The 22,808-nt window shown below is 47.6% G+C and overlaps 1 protein-coding gene and 1 pseudogene across 3 annotated transcripts in view; one reads left to right on the top strand and one right to left on the bottom strand.

Annotated features, from left to right (window-relative positions):
* Positions 1 to 14,062, top strand: part of RASSF2 (Ras association domain family member 2) — a 43,278-nt gene extending 29,216 nt beyond the window's left edge. For all 3 annotated transcript variants that reach the window (XM_072736301.1, XM_072736300.1, XM_026012327.2), the window contains exons 5-12: positions 550 to 701; positions 3,132 to 3,220; positions 4,120 to 4,280; positions 5,076 to 5,177; positions 6,062 to 6,113; positions 6,587 to 6,708; positions 8,138 to 8,235; positions 10,083 to 14,062. In XM_072736301.1, coding sequence (XP_072592402.1) covers positions 550 to 701; positions 3,132 to 3,220; positions 4,120 to 4,280; positions 5,076 to 5,177; positions 6,062 to 6,113; positions 6,587 to 6,708; positions 8,138 to 8,235; positions 10,083 to 10,152 — 846 coding nt within the window. In that variant the 3' untranslated portion in view covers positions 10,153 to 14,062. The remainder of the gene's footprint in view (positions 1 to 549; positions 702 to 3,131; positions 3,221 to 4,119; positions 4,281 to 5,075; positions 5,178 to 6,061; positions 6,114 to 6,586; positions 6,709 to 8,137; positions 8,236 to 10,082) is intronic.
* LOC112930019 (F-box only protein 44-like) lies at positions 10,493 to 21,947 on the bottom strand (annotated as a pseudogene).
* Positions 21,948 to 22,808: the final 861 nt, after the last annotated feature.

Here is a 22,808-nt window from a genome sequence, read left to right as displayed (position 1 = left end):
AATCTGATTAACATATCATCTCCCAATTCATGATCGACTTGATACCCTTTTTAAGGTAACAGTTGATCTGCTCGAGGAGCTAGTATTCTGTAGGATAAACTTGGGGAAATGTTACTTGAAGTCTCCTTCAGCCAGCAGGTCAGATTGCTAAACATATGTTATAGCTTAAGACATACCACTTTCTGTGGTAGGGGAGGGGAAGGTAGCTAATTCAAGCATTTAACTCCGGTTTCTGTTAGCAAGGCTAGTCTCCCTTCCTCTAAGAGATGTATTTTTCTTCCTTTAAAGTAGAAAACCAAAAAGCCCTATTTTTATAATTTACACACATGTACTTGGTTTTCAAAGCAACTTCTGTGTTGACCTGTGAGGTTGTCTTCAGGGCAGTCGGGGTAGTTGGCAATGGGATGTGTCTGGGAGCTGGGCTGTGTGTATAACTAGGGTGCGCCCAGCCAGGATATGTCACAGGAGTTGTCAGTTGTCCCCCAGCGCAGTGCTGGCTTCTGCAGGGTCTTCTGGGCTGGCTCACCATGCTGACTGCTTTGTGGGCAGGAGGAAGATGAGTTCATCGTGGAGGGGCTGCTGAACATCTCCTGGGGGCTGCGCCGGCCCATCCGTCTACAGATGCAGGATGACAATGAACGCATTCGCCCCCCACCATCCTCTTCCTCCTGGCACTCTGGCTGTAACTTGGGGGCTCATGGGTGAGTGAGGAGAGACGGGACTGGGGGTGACTGGGAGTGTTTGGTGGTCCTGTTCTTAAATGACCCTGAGCAGGTATATGCCACTTCCTTCCAGCAAGCCTTGACTCGAGCTCCCGTTCTCCCCACCTGCGCTGTGCACCTGTTCTGGGCTTAGGAGGAGGAGGAGGGAGCAGATGTGGGTGTGATTGGGCCACCATGCCTGTCACTGCAATCATGGGGCGGGGGGGAGAGTCAGAGGGGAGAAGCGCCAAGACCTGGCTGCAGCGCGTCCTCCCTCATGGAAAATTCCCAAGTCTCTCAGGGGTATCACTAGTGGCCAACCAGGCCTCGTCTGAATATTTCTAGTGGGAGTTTTTTTTTTTTAAGTTTTATTTATTTATTCATGATAGACACACACAGAGAGGCAGAGACACAGGCAGAGGGAGAAGCAGGCTCCCTGTGGGGAGCCCGATTTGGGACTCAATCCCAGGACCCCAGGGTCATGTCCTGAGCCAAAGCCAGATGCTCAACCACTGAGCCACCCAGGCGCCCCTAAAGCCCTCCATATCCTGGGGAAATCTGGAAGAAGAAAAGGAATCTGGAAGAAGAAAAGGTCCAAACCACTCAAATGGGGTCAGCCAGGGGGCTGCTTCCCTCAGGCCACACTTGGAGCTTGGTGGCAGCGTGACAGTCCGCAGTCTGGGAGGCTCCTTTCCAACTGCAAGGTCTGTGAAGACCTAGCCTGTTCGTCCCCTCCCTCTGGCGCCACATAAGTAGCCAAGTGCAGCTAGTGAGGCCTGACCTCTTTCCTGGGACTGCTTTCAGGGACTTCAGTTCTTGGTATCCAGTGACCAGCTGGTTCATCCTGAATCTTGCTGGTGCTGCCCTGAGGCCAGATTGTGGGTGGGATGTCCTGACCTCTCAGCCAAAACCACAGTGCTGGGTTTTCTGTTTTAAACCAGAACCAAGCCCTCTCTGCTGGACACACTGAACATTCTGTTATTCTCCGCAGACAAATCAATCTTCCTCTGTAGTTGAGAGAAACCTATGCTGTGGCCAAACCCTAGAGCTCATCTGCTCTCTTTCCCAGGGAATTTTAGGAGGGTGGTCATTGCCTGACCTATCAGACGCTGCGATGCCTGGTCAAGAAGGTTCTCTGGCTTCATGTACTTTGCTAGGTTCATACTCTGCTTTGATTTCAGCCCTTTCACGATATTGGATTTCCTGTGGGCCAAACCCTTTCCACAGGCAATATCACGTGCTTGGACTGTGCTCCCTTGCATCCCCTATGTGAAAGGATTTTTTAGAATTCCATTCAACTGTGTGATTTTGGGCTGAGCCTGCTAAAGGGTCCTTTACTCTGCACGCTGTTTCTTCTCCCTCCCCTGCAACTTCAAGCTAATCTTGGCTGGTTCTTGAAGCCTGCCAGTACTTTGTCAAGAAGGGTAAATGATGTTATTTCTGATGCTTTTTCTAATAAAGTGAATACCCGAACCACTATGTTGAGAAGTATGCTGAGACCACGTTCTGCTTCGGTGGGGGAAGGGGGCGGTGGTCGCTGTGAGCGCCAAATGTTCACCAATCCTTAAGCGGCTCTGTCCAGTTCCCTTCTGGGGTCAGAAGTCCAGATTTATACTACAATGGGAAGTTCCTTCAGATTTTCAGTTTTCATTGTCTTTCCTTAAAACTGTCATGCCTGGACCATAAGTCCCATCTCTATCGGGTCTGAGGGAGCCCACAGTCTTCTCCTTATGGGATGGTCCTAATTGGTGAAATACGATTCTCCTTTCTGGTCAGATCTTCTGTTGATTTTGGAGGAGCTACTGGCATTATCCATTTTGGCTTATAAGGGTGTCATTTGCCAATTATTCTAGGACTCCACTCAGACTGCCTGCTTATGGTCCAGCTTGGCTGAGCATCCCATCTGGCAACCCCAAGAACGTTATCATCAGTGGCCCTTCCTATGCTGCCCTGACCCTCGTGGCAGCCAACCTATTACTTCCATTCCTTTTAGATGCCAGAAGCAATCCCTGAATTACTCCTCCGACAGAAAAGGATCTGAACTGGAATCTTGCCTAGAGAAACAAATGCCCATTATTAGGGTTTTTCCAAATAAGCTATAGAACCTGTACGTGCTTAGAAACTCAGTGCAGACAACACACGGATTTTGTTCTGTGGCGTTCTCCATCCTGGGCTTGATGAATTGGGTGCTTGTGTTGCTGCAGAGGCTGGGAATGAGCCTCTTCTCCTCCAAAATACCCCCTCCCCATCCAGTGCTCAGCCATGGAGCGGGGCCAGCCTCATGTGACAGTCTGTACAGGCCGCCCACATGGGTGTGAGCTGGTCCCCATCCTGGCACAGCCCGGCACAGGTAAAGTGCTCTGCTTGCAGGAGGGGGAGTGTTCCCCTGCAGGAGCTGAGCAGCCTCCCTGTGGTTTTCTGTCTCCCCAGCACCATCCTGAAGCCCCTTACCATGCCCAACATTCAGATCTCAGAAGTGGATGCCCCACCCGAGAGTGAACAGACATCGAGCCCCACAGGTACGTGTGTGGTGGGAAGAGCTCCTGCTTTGGGCTCACCTATGTGAAGCCTGATGTGATATAGATGTTGTAAATTGAATACATAAAATTCAATGGTTCAAGATTCAAAGGGTATTCAAAGAAACAATAGAAAGTTCTCGCTTTTCCTCTATCCACCATAGTGGTTCCCTCCCTAGAAAAAGCTTGAAGGAATTCTTTCCAAGATATTCTATACAGATACAAGCAAATACACAGCAACATACCTTTATGGTTGGAGGTCGTTTCTTCTCCTCCCCTTTCTGCATAAGCGGTAGCATTTTGCACATCTCCGTTTCTGTTAGTTGACTCGCTCCTTACTGATGGACGTTGGAGTCATTTCAGCCTTTTGCTGTGACAAACCAGGTTGCTGTTAGTGGCTCTGGACACGTGTCATTTCACACATCTGTCAGTGTCCATAGGATTCTTTCAAGTGGAATTTCTGGGCCTGAGGCAATGTGCATTTGTAATTTTGCTGTCAGTCTGCAGTATTTTGCAAATCTTATGTCATGCTTATCCTGTGCCAAGCGCTATTCTAAATGCTTTGCGTGAATTAATTCAGTAAACCTTCACAACAGTTCCCTGCTGGGGGTGCTGTTTTATGCCTATTTTAAATTATGCCCATTTTATAGATGAGAGAACTGAGACATTAGAAGGGTTAGTGAAACATGGCGATGGTGGAGCTGGGATTGGGCCCTGGGAACCTGGCTCTGAAGTCTCTGCTCTGTGTTGCTTCTCAGTAAACTATACCACATGTTTTCTCCCAGCAGGAAATACTGTTTTTATGGCGGGTACTGTAGCATTGGCCACAAAGAGGGTACTGCGTGCAAACTGCCACATTCCCAGTTCAGGCAGACAGAGCTCATCTTCCCCTTTCTTCTTAGACTCCAGGGGCCTGAAGCCCCTGCAGGAAGACACCCCACAGCTGATGCGCACACGCAGCGATGTTGGGGTGCGTCGCCGTGGCAATGTGAGGACACCCAGTGACCAAAGGCGAATCAGACGCCACCGCTTCTCCATCAATGGCCATTTCTACAACCACAAGGTAGAGAGGATGAGGGACGGGGGGGCCAGGGGTAGCCCCAAGGGAATAAGGCTTCTTCTTGGGCAGCTGTTACGTCAAAGCTACAGACATGTGGGAAGCCAAGTGTTTGCCATTCTGTCTTTGGGTCATGGGTGGGCTTCAGGCTCTGTGAGGGATGAGCGACCCCAGATCAGGAGCCCCCTTAGGGTGGTGCGTGAAGTGACCTCACAAACATCAGAGCTGTCCCCCCTCCTTGGAAAATCCACACATTACCCTCTTCCTATGTGCATCTCAGCTGCTGTGTGGTCTCATTTTCTGTGAGCTAAGGGCTACCCCCGAAACAGAGCTGAAGGACTCAAATCAGGGGGTGTCCATGCCCTACCTGCCTCACCCAAAGCCAGCTGTTGCTCTTTCCTTCCTAGTGCCTGGTCTAAATCCAGCCTCAGGAGTAAGTGCATCATGGGAGAGTGGTCTGAGACCTTGTGTTGAAATCATAGTGGAAGGAGCCTTTTGTGTATTCTGTGTGGAGAGAGGGCCTCCTTCCTTATCTGGTTCGACTCCTCCCCTCCACCCCCTGCCCCCCCTCCCCGCCCAAGCTCTGACCACCAGCCTCCCACTGGGAATTCCTGAGTTAGGAAAAGCCCAGGGCTGCCTTACTGACATCAAAGCTCACTGTTGGGCAGGCTGTCAGGGTGCACGGGGTGAGTGCCATTGTCACTGTGCCCTTTACCCCAGGTTATGGGGCTGGGACACCTGGGTTTTAGTGCCTAGGTCTTGTCCCTACTGCCACCCTGAGTGGGACCCCTCTATTGACAGACGTCCGTGTTCACGCCAGCCTATGGCTCTGTCACCAACGTCCGCATCAACAGCACCATGACTACCCCACAGGTCCTGAAGCTGCTCCTCAATAAATTTAAGGCAAGTTCCCTCTGCTGGCTGGCCTGGGGTGCCCCCGAGGTGGAAAGGGGGATTGTGGAGAGTGTGCAGTAAGGGGGGCCCTGGGTAGGGACTTGGGTTCTGCAGACCCCATGGCATCAGCATCCCATGGGAGCCAGTTAGCAAAGCAGCTTCTCAGGTCCTAGCCCAGAATCAGACCTGCTAAATCCGAAGCTCGAAGGTCTCAGGGGTTCAGTAGCTTGCAGGGGATCTGGGTGCCACTGAATTCTGAGAAGCACCGGCCCTCAGACCCCCAGGCTGGTGACTGGTTTGGGACACTGTGCATAGGCTGATTACTGAAACATCTTTGGGGAACCTACTCTGAAAAATGAACTTCAACACATGTGCAAGTTTTAGTGCATGAGTGTTTTTAAAGTCCCATTACTCTGTTTTCCACAGTCCCTTTAATCAGAAATCTTTTTGGAGACAAGACTCCTATTTATCACTGAGGCCAGTGCCACTTAGTGGCCTATGGGCATGGGCTCTGGGTTCAAATCCCTACCCCTCACCTGCTGATTGGATGAGCTGAGCGAGCTACTGAAGCTCCCTGTGCCTCTGTGTCATCTTCTGTAAAACAAGGATTAGTGGGACCCTGTTCAGGGGCTGTCGGGAGCATGAGCTATATTAACATGTGCAAAGTGTGTAGCATGGTGCTCTGCAGGGTGCAAGAAATGTTAGTTCTTCTTATCAACCATTATTGATAACATTACCTGCCTGCCCCCCTCCCTCCCATCACTTCTGAGAGCTGGAAAGAGCTCCCCCTGAGAAGTGCCCAAAATCCATTTAGCTTTGCATGTTCAAGGAGTGGCTTACAGATGGGCTGTGTAAATATGTGCTTTCTTCAATATCTCTCGTTTCTGATTCAGATCGAGAATTCCGCAGAGGAGTTTGCTTTGTATGTGGTGCATACCAGCGGTGGTAAGTCTGAAAAACACAGTGTACTTGACAATTTGTACTTTACTCCAAACAGCAAGTTGGAAAACAATACCTCTGCCTCACTTGCTTGTTGTTTGGCTTTTGGAAACTTCCAAATGTTGTTTGCCTCTGAAGCTAGTGGGATCACTGGCTGAGTCCACTGGGGAATGCCCGATGTGGCCTAAAACCTAACTGCTTATTTAAAAGGGAACCCGATTTTCTCAAGAGGAAGATAAAACCAATTCCTCTGATGCAGCATCTTCCAACGGGTTTGGGGCCTGGTAGTTTTGTCAGGGAGAGTTGGGAGGGAACAGTTGCTTTGAACAGGAATTGACCATTCACAGTTGAGTCTCCTGACTTACCTGGCCGCATCTTCTAAGGTGTCTGGGCCATATGGGGCCCTGAGTGGGCCACTACTAGTGGTGAGCAAGGCCTCAGGCCAAACTCAGGGCTGTTCTGGCTGTGTGTGGTTTCAGAGAAACAGAAGCTGAAGAACACCGATTACCCTCTGGTTGCCCGAATCCTCCAGGGACCATGTGAGCAGGTCTCCAAAGTGTTTCTTATGGAGAAGGACCAGGTGGAGGAAGTCACCTATGACGTGAGTCCCCTTTTGGTTGGTCTCTCCTCAGGAAGGCGGTGATTTGGTTGGGTTACCTTCAATGAGGGTATAGGCTGACTTTTTTTTTTTTAAAGCTTTTATTCATTTATTCATGAGAAACACGCAGAGAGAGGCAGAGACACAGGCAGAGGGATGAGCAGGCTCCCTGTAGGGAGCCTGATGTGAGACTCGATCTCAGGACCCTGGGATCACCACCTGAGCCAAAGACAAACGCTCAACTACTGAGCCACCCCAGGCATCACATAGTTTGACTTTCTGGCCAAGGGCAATGCCCCATTTTGCTACCATTCTGCAATACCAGGTTTGCTTGAAGGAAGAATGGCTAGGAAGCAGGGAGAGTGATACGGAGACTAGACTGAGGGTATGACCTAGGGAGGTGGTTGGAGGAATGCTCAGCCTCCAGATGGTTTACATAGAAATAGTCAATCTTCCATCTTTCTAGAGTCCTGTAAGAGGGCTAACAAGTTTCTGCAGTTGTCTCCTAGCAATGTCAAGTTGTTTGCAATAATTTTGCCTGATGTTATGTATTAGCCGGCTCTTGCTATAGTAACAAACATCCCCAAATCTTAGCTGCTTGCAACAGCAAACATTTACTTTCTTGCTTTGGATGCTGCAGGCTGGTAGCCCCAGCTTGGCTCTAGGCTGTGGGTTGAGTTCAGGTATGTGTTGCATGTCTCTTACTCAGAGACCCAGGCCTAAGGGGGTAGTGGCTTCCTAGGGTACACTTCCCATGGCAGTTGGCTGGAGTGCAAGAAGCCAGGCCAAACCTTGTAAACTCATCTGAAACTTCCACTCAAATGTACCTTATGTCATGTCCACGCACATTCCATTGACCAAAGCAAGTCACACGTCACATAGAAGGTTAATATTAATAGGCTTTCCCATGGAAAAGAGTTGATAGAGTAGGGTGGGGATTCTTGTGTAGGAGGAGGGAGGGCTGTTTAACTTCAGCTCACTTAGGGGCCACCCTCACCCCCACAGCCTCTCCCAAGTTAAGTTCCCATTGGGATGCCCTCTTGAGACTCTAGATGTAAGCCATCATCCTAAGCCATGGTTCCCTGAATCCTCTTAGGGGAGAACAGAGAGGTTTATTGAATATTGTGGGTTTGGGTCTTCCTCTGCATGACTGCCTCAAGAGAAAGTGCTTTCCCCTGTTTGGTATCACCTTGTTGTGCATTGGATATACGGGACAAGAAATGAGAAGTTCGGAGATATGTGTCATGTATAGGGAGTGACTGCAGCCTTGAGAAGAATGAGGCTTGGCTACTGCCTTTAAAGAAATCCTGGATCAGTGCAGAAATCGGGTGTCCTGTGCCTTGGTGCCTTTCATGAGAGAGACACCAAAAGGAATTGGAATAAGGTTGGGAGGGGGCATGCATGCACCCCAGACTCACTGCTTCCTCTCCAGGTGGCCCAGTACATAAAGTTTGAGATGCCTGTCCTTAAAAGCTTTATTCAGAAGCTCCAAGAGGAAGAAGATCGGGAAGTCAAGAAGCTGATGCGCAAGTATGTGTGGCCCCAGGGCAACTGGTTGGGCTCCTGCCAGGGCCTCAGTGAGCTGGCTCTTTGTTCGGGTGCCTTGTAGGGATGTGCTGAGTGGTTGTGTGTGGGCCTGGGTCCTGTGGTCCTTCTTCCAGGGCCTTCCCATGACAAATTTAGATCTCAGATGGGGACACAAAGCTGAAGAGTGTTGGTTTCTTTGTTGCTTCTTCTTCTTCTTCTTTTTTTTTTTTTTTTTTTTAAGATTTTATTTATTTGATAGAGAGTGAGAGAACAAGCAGGGGGAGCAGCTGGCAGAGGGAGAGGGAGAATCAGGCTCCCTGCTGAGCAGGGAGCTGACCGTGGGGCTCATCTCAGGCCTCTGGGATCATGACCTGAGCCAAAGGCAGACCTTAACCGTCTGAGCCACCCAGGCACTCCGGTCTCTTTGCTTCTTGTGTCAGCTTCTCACTTTGATATGGGACGTGAAGTGTTCCAGGGATTTCAGGAAGGTTGTCTTGGCAGTGGAAAGTAGTCAAAGCAACCTATCTCTGGAATCCTTTCCTCCTACCCTTCTCCCTTCTTAACATTTCTCTTCTGGGAATTACATTTGGCTTGAAAAGTCCAGGAAAGCATCTCTCTGTGGAGGATTTAAAAAAAATTATGATTGAAGTATAGTCAACATACAGTGTTATATTTGTTTCAGGCGTCTGGCACAGCGATCCAACAGTTCTATACATTATTCAGTGCTCGCCATGATAAGCATAGTCCCCATCTGTCACCTTACAATGTGATTACAATTTTTTGACTATATTCCCTATGCTCTACTTTTCATCCCTGTGACTTTTTATTTACAACTGGAAGTTTGCACCTCTTAATCCCCTTCACCTATTTCACCCTATTTCTCTGGGAAGAATTTTTTTTTTTTTGCCACGTTTAGTCATAAAGTGGACTGCTTTTCATGGCTGTGGTGGAACAAACGATTAATTTCTGCCACCGGAGAATAGCGCCAATGCTATATTTGCCCTATCAATGGAAGAGCTAGTAGGAAAGCAGTTAGCGTTTTCTGAATGCTTGCTACATGCCAAACTTTATTTTTTATTTTTTAAAGATTTATTTATTTATTTATTCATGAGATACACAGAGAGAGAGAGGCAGAGACATAGGCAGAGGGAGAAGCAGGCTCCCTGCAGGGAGCCCGATGTGGGACTTGATCCCGAGTCTCCAGGATCATGCTCTGGGCTGAAGGCGGCGCTAAACCACTGAGCCACCCAGGCTGCCCCATGCCAAACTTTAAAGACAGCTTTTGCCATGCCGGGCAAAGCCCTGGGCATGAGGAATGTCCTCGTTAGCCCTGCATGGAGGCACCCAGCGTCTGCACTCCCTCAGTTCAGGGAAGGGGTGGGGACCCACTCGCATCAAGCCGTGGATCCCCATGCCTGGTAGTCGCTCTGGCCTGTTCTGTAAAAACTGCAGGGACTGGTATTAGCTTGAAGCATATGAAGCTGCTGTTCTTGTAGGCCCCTCAGAATGGTCAAATGATGGCCATGTCAGATGGTCCAGCGCAGGTGAAGGCCCCGTGCTACTCTGGTGGTGCCTTGGGCAGAGTGAGCACTCGGAACCCTTCCTGTTGGAGCTGCTCTCTCGCCCTCCCATCCTTTTTTTGCCAGAATTTCTAGCAATAGTCAAATCGCCTGGTTTGGATTTGGTCTGTTCGGTTCCTCTCATCGGGTGTGGAAATGAACAGAAGCCACAAAGTGGCTGATGGCTGGGCCGGTGATAGAAGCAGAGGGACCGACAGGCCGCCCCTGGGACCCAGGCGGTGGGGGTGTGTGTTGGTGCCTGCTGCCCTCCGCAGCTGTGTCTGTCCCCAGGTACACCGTGCTCCGGCTGATGATCCGGCAGAGGCTGGAGGAGATGGCCGAGACCCCAGCAACCATCTGAGCCACACGAGGGAGGGGATCCAGATGCCACGGGGGCCGCCGCTGACACGAGCAGACGCACAGGAAGCTGGGTACCTTCCTTCCACGGAAACGTGTAGATACAGACCTCACCAGCTCCCACCGAGCTACCATCTGTTGCCCAGAGCGGCTGGCGAAGCCAGCAGACAACTCCCCATCCTTGGATCCCCAGCTCCATTCCTTTCTTTCACTCACAGGACTTTTGAATTTTGTTATAAGGACTGAAAATGTGTGTGTATGTGTGTGTGTATGCACATGAGCACACGTGTGCACATGTAAGCGTGTGTGCACACATGGTACATATCCACGTGCCTACCTGAGATTCACATGGAATGGAATTCCAGGCAACCAGCACAAGCGCCCCGGGGCTTGCAGGTGTGCTGCTCGGGGGCAGGAGCATCGGGGGAGTCGCCAATCTGAGGGGCTGAAGTTGGAGAAATGATTTCTTCCCTCAAGTACCTGGGAGTGGCCACACATGTTCAGAGGGGAAGGGGTCTCAGCAAGCTCACCATTTGGGGTATTTATGTATTGGTAGAGACTCCCCTGTACATGCAGAGGGCTTGGGGATTGGAAATTAATGAAATAGCAGCCCCATAGAAATAGACCTCCTTGGGGGAGGTCCGGTGGAAAGAGGAAGATAAATCGTCTGTGGGGTAGATGCAATAAGCCCACAAGTTTTTACACTGGAAACTTTGATTGTTTTAAATAACAAAGACGTATATGATGATCCACGTGGATTCTGCCTCTGTCCTCACCTCCATGGCCACTTCCAGGAGAGCGGGGAGGAGCTTGCTGCTTTGCTCAGCCTGCCAACCCCATGCCATGGAAGCCAACCCCAACTCTTTGGTGCCTCCTTGAGTTGAAGAAAGGGTCTCACCGGTTTATTCCTGGTCAACTGGTGGCCCAGGCCTGGCCTTGTCCTGGGGTGGTGGCCAGAGTTTCCATCTTTAGGGACCCGTAGAGGTTCCTTGCAGAAATTACAAATGCTTGGGAAGCCAGCCCATTTTTCATCATCAAGGGTCTCCCTGCACTTGGATCTGAGGCCATGTGTTTGAAGTCAAGGCTTTATTCTTTCCAGCCATGGTATTCTTGCAAGTTGCCCTTGCCCTGTGCCTGGAGACAGACTCCAAGCATGAGGACCTTGCTACTGACCGAGCTTGGGGCTCAGGGAAGCTCTTCGGGTTGCCCTGTGATGGTGCATAGGGAGGGTGGAGGAGCTTCTCTTTCCGCTTCTCTGGGCAGCCACCTGGGTGATCTTTAGAACAGACCCCAATGGGGGGAAGGAGGGGCAGTCTGGCCCCTGTGGCTCCCATCAGGAAGACTGCTGGGTAGCTAGGCACCGGTGTGGCTGACAGACTTCGAAGAGGGACAGACAGGGTGCCTGGCTGTGGAGATAAACCAAGCAAAGCTGGGAGCTCCTAACAGCAGGTGTCTCAGCCTTGTTGGGGTGGGGTCTCCCCATCTCTTCACTTCCTCTTCAAGAAAGGTTTGGGGAGCTGGGCAGTTGGCGGAAGGAGTGCAAGGAAGGTGGATGTTTGCAGCAGAGCCCTTCCTGTCCTCCCAACTTCTGCTCTCCTCTGTGGCTTCCCTGGCCTCTTTAGGTGGCTCACAGCTGTGATCTTATTGTTGACTTTCCAAAAGATGGCATGCTGCCACCTGGCATTTTGCCGGGGGTCTCTTAGCAAGGCAACCTCTTTGGGGACAGCACCACCAGCCCTGTGGGGCGTGGACTGGAAATCCGGAGGCCCTGGTCTCAATCATACACCTTGGTAGGGCTCTGCAGAGAAAACCCCGGGGGGCTGGGGTAGGGGTGGGGGGCGGCTAGAGGCTTCCTTTGTTACAGATGGGAGAGAGAGCTCCGGTTTGTGAATGCAAACACACTTCCTGAGTTTTGCATTTGAGAAAATGGCTTAAGAAACTTCTCTTCCAGCTACTTTTTATTTTGACTGTTCCAAGCCTGCATTGGCACCAGTGGTTCTCCTTGGTGGGTGAAGCAGAAACATTTCCACAAAGCAAATGTGCTAACCGCTAACTTTTGTTGAACAGCTATTTCTGGTTTATAAAAGTTCTCTTTGATTTGCACTAGCACTATGAGAGGTTAAATATGGAAATGTTGCAAAACGTCAGGTTTGCCAGAGCCCTTTCCAAGGCAGGCCTGGCTTTTTAAAGATGGGGATGGGGGTGGGGGTCAGGGTAGAAGTCAGGGGAAATCGCATCTGACAGGATACATTCCACTTCACGCGGGCCGGACTTTCCCATTGTGGCCCACCCTGTTTAGAGATCGTTTCTCACGTCCTAATAACCGGATCAGGAATTTTGGAAAGGTCCTTTGAAATAGCAGTGGCTGAAACAGAGACACTTCTCCACGGTGTGGAGCCGGATTTTCTCACTGGTATCACATGGCTTGGCAGCTTTGAATTCCTCCACTGATTTATGTGGGTTTATGTAATTTCGTGCGATGAACCTGAAATTGTGTGAAGAACAAAAGGCCAATTTATGGGGTTATTTTCCTAACTTGTGAAAAAGCAGTAGAGCCACATCTGGCTTTCTTTTTCTAGGGGCTTGTGTTACAAGGTGATCAAATGAAGGAAAAGCCTGAGTCCATCTGGCTGGGAAGGGGGTCTGTTCCCCCAGGTGATGGTGGAATTAAGCACAAGGTCACATTCTCGGTGATCACATGAGTGGGCAGGTGATGAGTTAAAGACAGGGGCGGGGGCGGCGGGGTGGGGGGGTGGGGGTGGGGTGGGGAGCTGTCTTGCAAAGGGAGTAGAAGCACAGACTTCAGGCTTGCCAGAGCAGGCTGGAGAGGAATGTGTGTCCTGGGGTCCAGGCTGCTGGAATTGAATTCTTCAAATGAGGTTGGGGAGGGAGGAGCTCAGATTAGCCACCCACCTGTGGGAAAAATGCTGGGACCAGAAACTGAGGCTTTGGGCTGAGACTTCAAGGAGAAATATCTGCACCCTTCACTCCTCCCTACCAGAAAGAAAACAATACTCTCTCCTGGAGATCCCCAGATAAAGCCATTTTATCACCATTGTAGATAAGATTTTGAAATATAATGACAAGCACAAATCTGTTCCCAGATGCAAAACACCTTGGCACGAATTTTTTTCTGCAGGTTGAGGGTGGTTGTCTCAGAGTGTCAGGAGCATTGGGTCCCAGAAGAACAAGAGAAGCTCTCATCCAAGAAAGAAAAAAAAAAAAAAAAAGACCAAGCTCCATAGTATGGAGAATATGGTGCCATAGATAGGCCAAGAGAAAAATTTTAGACGAACAAGGGATTTTTAGGGTCTCGTGGCCAAACCATGATGTGGGGGCTAAAATAATAAGTAGAGGAAGTCTCCAGCATCCTTGAGGCAGCAGCACACGTGTTTGAGTTGCTACTTAAGTTGTTTTATATGAAGTCTTGCTTGGGTCAGATGAGATGAGAAATGATCTCCGAGAAAGAGGTAGAGATACAAATGAATGTGGCGCCCCTTCTTGCAGGCGGAACTGATAAGCATTTACCCTGTCTCGGGAGGTTACAGCACCCCCTGTGTTTGAACCAAGCACAAGATGTGGACAAATCTCAGTTTGCCCTTAGAATCTTCCCAGCGGATTGCAGACCTCTTCCCAGGCTGATGGCTTCTGGTGTGTTCCTGCTAGTATTTCTTCAAGGTTTTCCCACTTGTGTTACATTCGTGAAGTGTTCTTTTCTCAACCATAACTTGCCTTCATCCATGGTACTTGACCTGGTTCAGTGTTTGTTTCTGAACTTACAAACTGTTGCATCTGGGTATCATAACATAATTTGACAAGGCCCCAGTAGGGAGCCATAAATGTCTGTAACATTTTGATATGTTTTAATGCACCTAACTTAGATCTTGTTGAAATAAAGCACTTTTCAAAGAGAAGTCCCTCTGTGGAAAGGTCCATGTGTGGGTGCCACGTGGGGAGCCCTGCCTTGTGGGAGCGCTGGGGATGGGAATGTGAAGGCACATCCAGGAAATAGGTTGACTTTTTTCCCTCAGAGTTTATGGTTTGAATGGGCTCAGACTTGGCTATAAGATTCCAAACAGAGAGTGCAATGAGAATGTCCCCTATGAGTCTTGAGTTCAGGTCCTGCTGGAGCCAAGAGTTGTGGTGGAAAGAGCTGGGAACTACCATTTGATGAGACTGGATTTTGTCCTGACTCTACCCCAGGCCTGTTTGGATCCTGCGGCCAGTTTGTGGAAATGTTTGCAAGGACTTGGTTTGCCCATCTCTAAAATGGCCAAGCCACCTTGTAGGGATGTGAGGACCTGGGCTTGCCTCTGTTGGAGGCAGCTTCCCTTGGGTTGCCAAATGTAAAACCTCAGACGAAGGCCCAAATTCTACCCTATGTGAGAGGCCAGTGTGATGATTAATTTTGTGTCAACTCGGCTAGGCCATGGTGCCCAGATAATTGGTCAAACACTAGTCTAGGTGTTGCAGTGAAGGTGTTTTTTAGATGAGGTTAAGGTTTACATCAGTAGACTCTGAATAAAGCAGATCACCTTTCATAATGTGGGTGGGCCTCATCCAGTCAGTTGAAGGCCTTACAGGAAAAATAGTACCTCTCCTGAAGGAGAGAATTCTGTCTCCAGATTGCCTTTGGACTTGAGCTGCAACACTGGCTCTTCCTTGGTCTCCAGACGGTCAGCCCACCCTGCAGATTTTGGACTTGTCACCCCTCAATTGCATGAGTCAAAATAAATCTCTGTGTATACATGTCCTGTTGGTTCTGTTTTTCTGGAGAACTCTAACACAGAGGGGTTATATGGTTGGTTCACAGCATTTGAATATATGATTGATGATTGTCTTCCTAAGAGCATAAATAGTGACCAACATAATTTGGCCTCTCAAAAAAGCTAACAACCAAGATAAGATTTTTAACAATGTCCTCAAATAATACTTACATGTTTCTTTTAAAAGAGAAAGAAAGGGGTGCCCACCCAGGTGGCTCAGTTGGTTAAGCATCCAACTCTTGATTTTGGCTCAGGTCATGATCTCAGGGCCCTGGGATCAGCCCTGTGTTGTGCTCCAAATCCAGCTCCATACTCAGCAGAGAGTCTGCTTGGGATTCTTTCTCCCATCTCCTTCTACCCCTCCCCTGCTCATACTTTCTATAATAAATAAAATATTTAAAAAGCATTTAAAAAATTAAGGAGAGAGAAGAATTTGGATGAATCAACTCTCCCTTTAAGTGTTACTTTGATTTTTTATATTTAGAATTTTCACTCTGAGCAGTAGCTTTTTAGTTGCTGAATTAACTAAGCTGGGTGAAACAGACGAACAGACAGTTAACACTTCCAAGGCAGTGAGGTTTTTGTACTGTTCAGACAGTGCATGTAAGTGACAAAGACAAAAGATAAACAGTCTGTCTGTGGTCCCCCCCAACACCCCAAGTTAGGCAGTAAGCCTTACAGGAGTTAAGAGTACTGAAAACTACCCAGCAAATACTAATAACCTTTCCCCAAGGAGCCATCAGTTCTTGGCTTTCTTTATGGAAACAGATTTAATGAAATAATTTGGTTTTGTCTATTTTAGGTAATGAAGCTAGGACTGAATGGAGTTTGCCGTGAGCATAAGACAGAACTGTGAAGTTTTGAATACATTTGAATAGGTTTTGCTAAGATGCTTAGATGCAAGCAAACCTAATGAAAATTGAACTTGGATAAAATCGACATTGCTCTTTTCATTTTAAAACTATGCAAAATCAAAATGATTACTTATGATTTAAGGGATGCCTGGGTGGCTCAGTTGGTTAAGCTGTCAACTCATGATCTCAGCTCAAGTTTTGATCTCAAGATAAAACCATTTAAGTTGGGACTTAAGTTTAAATTTTATGATAGAACTGAAATCTAAACACGTGTTTTGGTGAAAGGCCAAATACAATATGGATATTTTCTTTTTAAATATTTATTTATTTATTTATTTATTTATTTATTTATTTAGGGGGAGGGGCAAGGATTAGAAAGGAGCACCAACAGACTACCTGCTGAGTGCAGATGGGGAGGTGGCTCCATCTCAAGACCCTGAGATCATGCCCTGAGCAGAGATCAAGAGGGGATGCTTAACCATCTGAGCCACCTAGGCCCCCCAGTGTAGATAATTTATGTATCAATATTTTGATAACACTGATTTAAATGTTCTTGTATTATAGTGAGATCCATTTTTCCTAAAGGAGTTTTTGCATTAATTAGCATTAATTCATGCTTGGAATGTCACTCTGCCCATGACTGCAGAGCCATCTAAGGGGTGAGCAGCACCCAGATTTAGGTCTCTTACAATATCCTCCACTGAGAGAAATCTGAGCTCCCAGGAGGGTAGCAAGTGCCAAAGACTAGGGCAGAAGGTGCAGGACAGTGTGGGTATGTCTTGCTAATGGGAAGTAATTATGTCTCAGAGATGTCTGGAGTGTCATTTAGAGAACAAACTGACGAGAACTACCACAGGTACCAAGTATTGGATGTCTGGGCTATGAAAAACCTTGAGTCCAAAATGATTCCAAAGAAAGATTCTTAAAGGTAAGGCACATAGTTACAGAAATGCAACATATTACCCAACTTAAGTTGTTAAAGTTCCTTAGCCAAATTTTATCTATAACACAAGTCACAAAAATACATTTGAGTGGTTTGCCTAAAAACTCTTGAGTTATCTAAGCAAAAAGAACAAATTACAATGTCCATGACCAGCAAGGGAAAGCTGAATTTAAAATGGTCATAATAATCTAGAAATTATTTGGAAGTACTAAATGAATCTGTGAGGCTGCCAAAACAATGAATATATACACATTTATTTTATTTCTGTGTATCAGCAATAAGAGATTAGAAAATAAAATTTAAAAATGGAAAGGTATACCTCATTTATGGATCGGAAAGACAGCAGCTCTCCCTAATGATCTAAATAATTCCAATGAAAGCCAAGTAGTGGGGATCCCTGGGTGGCTCAGTGGTTAAATGCCTGCCTTTGGCCCAGGGTGTGATCCTGGAGTCCTAGGATCAAGTCCCACATGGGGCTCCCTGTGTGGGGCCTGCTTCTCCCTCTGCCTGTGTCTCTGCCTTTCTCTCTCTCTCTCTCTCTCTCTCTCACTGTGTCTCATGAATAAATAAATAAAATCTTAAAAAAAAAAGAAAAGAAAGCCAAGTAGGACTTTTTCTTCCTTTTTTCTGTGATAATGTTGCAGATAAAATAGAAACCATAAACAAGAATATGATTCAGCCATTAAAGGTATAATTATGGAATTTTTGTAGAAACATGAAAAATATTATTACCCAAAGTGAATAAAATAGCATATTCAATATGACGTCAGGCTTCTACTTAACACCTATGAAAAAAATTACCTTGGGGTGGTAGGATTATGTTTTCTTTGTGTTTCTGTTACATTGGCTTTTAGGTTAACATTTCCTGCTGGTATGTCCAAAAGTAGTGAGGGTCCAGAAGCACATATACTATACAAAAAACACACACAAAAACACAAGCAGTGGCCAGAACATGAAAGGCAGCTAGGCTCTCGTCTCCCTGCTGGGGGGCGGGGGTCAGTTTTCTCCAAATGCAGGACTTCGAAGTCCTTGTTATATACAAAGAGGCCCATCATGCAATCGAAATGCAGTCCCTGTGTGCCAAAACCATATACGTGTGTGCATGTAAGAGACATTGCATGCATGCATACTAATGTAACAACACAGACACACACATACACACGACAGAAAGGAAGAATCACATCCGTAATTCTAGGGTCTTTGAGAAAACCAGCCATCCTGATGTCTTGCGAGTCTGAAGGATGCAATCTGTGTGTGAGAAACTGGGGAATTCTTTGTGTTTAGGCTCAGTCACCCTGGACACCAAGTCCACTTTGTAATCGCACTCTCAATGCTTCTTTTAGGAATTAGAAAAGCAACAGCTTTCAAAAGTGAAAAACCCCTTCTTATAAATTCTGGAAACCTGAGGTCATCCAGAATATGCTGTTGGACTGTTCTACTTTCAGTTTCTGACACTCTGAGGTTCTCTTTATTAAGAACTGAGTACCAGAAGCAGTGCCTGATTGGCTAACCAAGGCCTTGAACGGTGGATTCTGGATAATGTACACTTCCGCCCACATGCAAACAGGACATCCCCATTCCTCTCTTAGGGCCCTGGAGGTTTGATCCAGGAGCTCAGGAACTGCTCTGACTTATCTCCCCACAGAGCAGGGGCTCACCTTCTCCAAGGGCTTTAGGGAAGAAGATGTCCAGGGACAATGGCACTGAAGATTACTTTTGGGGATTCAGGGAATTATCAAATAAACCTAATTTGAAAATAATTACCTTAGGTGTTTACCAGGGCCCTACAAAGATACGCATACTAAGCCAACAATAAAGAAGCCTAAACTAACCCAAATGACGTAAGTGATCCTAAAATGCCCTTAGAATCTTCCACCCTAAAAAACTTCAGGGATCCTGAAGATTCTTGTAAACTCTGTGCCAATAGAGTTTTGAACTTCAGAATCAGAATCACCTGGGGAACTTATTAAACTAGAACGCTGGGTTCCACCCCCAGAGTTCTTCATTCCACAGATGGTGTTGGGGCCAAGAATTTGCATCTCTGACAAGTTCTCCCATGACGCTGAGGCTGCTGGTCCATGTAAGTAGCTCTATTCTAACCCAGTATAAAGTGTTGGCTCTCAACCTGGCCATACACCACAGTCACCTGGGGAGTTTTAAAATGCCTGCATTTTCTAGCAAGGGATTCTGATTTCATTCATTCATTCATTCATCTTCTTCTTTTTTTAAAAGATTTTATTTATTTACTCATGAGAGAGGCAGAGATATAGGTAGAGGGAGAAACGGGCTCCCTGCAGGGAGCCCGATGTGGGACTCGATCCTGGGACTCCTGGGACTCCGGGATCACACCCTGAGCCGAGGGCAGATGCCCAAACGCTGAGCCACCCAAGCATCCCAAAACGCTAAATCTTAAATAACTCTAAACACTCTAACGTTTCTCAAATGATGCTTAAAACTCTAAGTCCTGAATTATCCCACATGACCCTAAACTAACTCAGACAATTCTGAATGACCCTACGGATCACAATAGAGTTTAAAGGATCTTAAACCTTGCATCTCCCTAAATGCCTTAAAAATTCAAATTTACTTTAAATGACTCTAAACCCTTACAGTCCAAAAGATCCTAAAAGACCCAAGAAAGCCTAATTACACCTAGAATCCCAGACTGTCTAAACAACTCTAATTGGTCCAAAATTGTTCTAAACCCAAATTGACCTTAAATAGTTTAAATGGAGATTAGATCTAATGAGCCTGACTTTCCCACTCTCAGCGACATTAGTGCTAACAACTTCAATGAACTTGACATTAATGACGCAGCGATCTTAAAACCCTAAGATAAGGAATGAAACAGACACTTTGTCAATGGCCTGTCCTGACCCTGATTGCCCCACATCCCAATGACTCAACATCTATGTTCCAAAGAGCAGGGTTCTGTTTATATACCTTGACTTTAACCTTGACCCAGGGAGGCCATTCATGCTGAACCCAAAGACTGAGTTCTAGATGACAGTGGATTGATGTATGGTTGACTCTGACTCTCTCTGACACTGACAACCCCAATGCCTGATTAACATAAACTAATAATCCTGAAAGGCAGACTAGAGCAGACCGATATATACCCTGGCCACACAACTCTAACCCTATACTCTTCCCCCTAATGATGCTATGCCTTCATCCTAATCATCCAAATGGTGTGAGAACTGTGACAGAGGGTACCCCCCCGTGAGGCCTACCTGGACCTGAATGTGACTTTGCCTTTGAAACGCAGAGCCCTAAACCTTAATAACTCTGGCCTTAAACCCTAAATATTGAAAAACAAGAAAGCAATATTTAGATAGACTAATTTTCCTGATGTGGCATATCATAGACCCTCTCACTGCAGCACTCCTTACCCCGAGTTCCATGTATATGTCCATCACTCATGGATCTAGTTAAAAAATAAGATGAATAAGATGAAATAATACTTTTTAGAAGTTCATCCCACTTTTGAGCTGGGGCCCAAAAATCCATCTGAGAATCATGCACCATGTTCTTCTCAAATGTAATCACTAAAACATACCTGAATTAAGATGAAAATAATGCAGACTTTAAGCTTTATAAGGCTAAATTTAAGTTGCCCTTATGGTCACAAATTCCTTTTCAGGCCAGTGTGACATTTGGCATGGTGAAGGGGGAGAAAACAAAACCTCAGGAATCACTCAAAGGATGAGCTGGCCACAAGAATCCACATAGGATATTGTAAATGGACCCTGCTGGGTGGCCATGACTTAAATTGCTTTATCCCCCTGAAGGAAGGTGCTCCAAAAATGCATCCCCCAGAAGATCAAGATCTCTAATACTATCTTTCTTGGGAGACATACTGAAAGCTAATAATTTGGTTTCAATGAAACCTGGTGATAAAGATTTGTTTCACAGTGTGTGATACTTGCCTGGCTCAGAATTTGTAGAGAAAGAATGTTAAAGTCTACAGATGTAGCACAAAATCAATTTCACCATCTGAAAGTAGATACCAAGACAGAATGTTAGTGAAAATAGCTAATTGGTGGGGCACCTGGGTGGCTCAGTGGTTGAATGTCTGCCTTTGGCTCAGGGTGTGATCCCAGGGTCCTGGGATCGAGTCCCACATCGGGCTCCCTGCATGGAGCCTGCTTCTCCCTCTGTCTCTGCCTCTCTCTGTGTCTCTCAGGAATAAATAAATAAAATCTTTAAAAAGATTAGAAAAAAAGAAACAGCTAGTTGGTAAGAGATGCGTCTGCATCTTCCATCTTTTTTGTTTTGTTTTGTTTTTATAAATAAAGTTTTATTGGAGCACAGCCGGGTCCATAAAACTGCGTTCGCTGCACAATGGCAGCGTCGAAGAGCTGAGTCGCGGTGACAGAGACAGCCGGTCTAGAGAGTAGTAAGAGCCGACGTTCGTGACCAGGAAGGGTCAACCGTCTCGGACATGGATTTACCAGCATCTTTTCAGAGCTCGGGCGGCGGAGGCCCGGGTGAGAAGCAGCAGAGCTGGGATGTGAACCCAGGCCTGTGTGACTGCAGTCTCGGCCGTGGGCGATATGCCACCTGCCCTCTCCCTGGCTCACACACCTCCCTCCACTTGGCATCGCTCTTCTGCTGGATGGTTGCCGGGTCTGGCTGGAAGCTCCCCAGGGGTGCGTGTGCTGACGACAGGAGCTGAACGCACAGCTGGTACTTGGACCCGCAGTCCGGCCTGGCTGCGAACCAGTCTTTGACCTCGATGTCCGGCCGTGTGGTGTCCATCAGCTCCTCCCAATACCCTTCGGCCTTGAGGTCCACCACCTGGGACTTGAGGCAGGTGCTGGTCATTGGGGAATTCCTTCCTCTGGTCTCCAGAGAGATCCTCCACCTTCCACTCATCACCTCCATTCACGTCCAGACTCCAGAATTCAAAGCCCTCTTCAGCACGCGGGTTGTGCAGCAGGTTCCTGTGGAGGCTGCGTAGGAAGTAGAAGATCTTCCAGTCGGCCACAGGCTGGTCCCAGTCCTCGGTGATGAAGCCCTCCCGCAGGCACTTGCGCTTCCAGAGGGTCACCAGGTCGATGAGGTCCCGCCAGAGGCTGCAGACCGGGCGGCAGCGCAGCAGCAGCTGGCGGGCTGGGATGTGCGTGAACAGCTCCAGCAGGATGCTCTCGGGCAGCTCGTTGATGTTCCCCACGGCCATGGCGCGTGGCTTCTGGACGCCCCCCTGCGCTCGGCCCCGCTGCGGGTCTGCTACTAATGTATCACATACACACACACACACACACACACACACACACACACAAATACTTCACATATCAACATGTGTTATCAATTAAGTTACCACTCTAGGCAACTAGAGCTCCATCCACCTGAGACCCCTGAAAGCCAGGACAGAGCCTACCTCAGAGGGATGAGGGAGCTGGGGTACTGACACACCCACTTCCACCAGGCATTGGTAGGGAGGGGGCTTCTCTTGGAGGTGGGAGATGCAATAATTTCCTGGCACGTCTGGCTTTCAGGGTACACAGGCCCTGATGGCCAAAGAAAGTCCATAGGCAGGTGACACAAGTGCTGGCCATTAGAGGTCAGGAGTATGTGCAGAAATGGCAAGTGGATATGGATGATGTTTGCTACACGAACTTGTTGTATCTGTATGTGTTAAAAGCAGCAATTTGTTAGATATAGATCTTTAAACTACTCCACACTTTTGTAAACTTGTTTCCCATTTTTTCAGCTTGCAGTTCTCTGAATGCCCCAGAAAGAAAGGTTTCTCTCCTCCATCCCAGGTGACACTCCAGAAATGTATTTATGGCCTACCTAAACAATCCATCAAATTTCTCTTTCTCAAAAAACTTAAGTTAATCACATTTGCAAAGATCCCTTTTCTAAAAGGTAATATTTACAGGTTCCTGGTATCTTTGGGGGCCATTTCCCAGCCTACCCATACTATAGAAAACCTGAATTAGTTTGGGAAAAGTGAAGTTAGATCAAAGAAGTGCCTCCAGGGCAGCCCCGGTGGCGCAGCGGTTTAGCGCCGCCTGCAGCCCAGGGCCTGATCCAGGAGACCCTGGATCAGAGTCCCATGTCGGGCTCTCTGCATGGAGCCTGCTTCTCC

Source organism: Vulpes vulpes, chromosome 14, assembly GCF_048418805.1.
Source record: "Vulpes vulpes isolate BD-2025 chromosome 14, VulVul3, whole genome shotgun sequence".
NCBI classification, from domain to species: domain Eukaryota; kingdom Metazoa; phylum Chordata; class Mammalia; order Carnivora; family Canidae; genus Vulpes; species Vulpes vulpes.
Note: the sequence above shows the minus strand (reverse complement) of the source record. Positions and strands in the feature narration are given on the sequence as shown.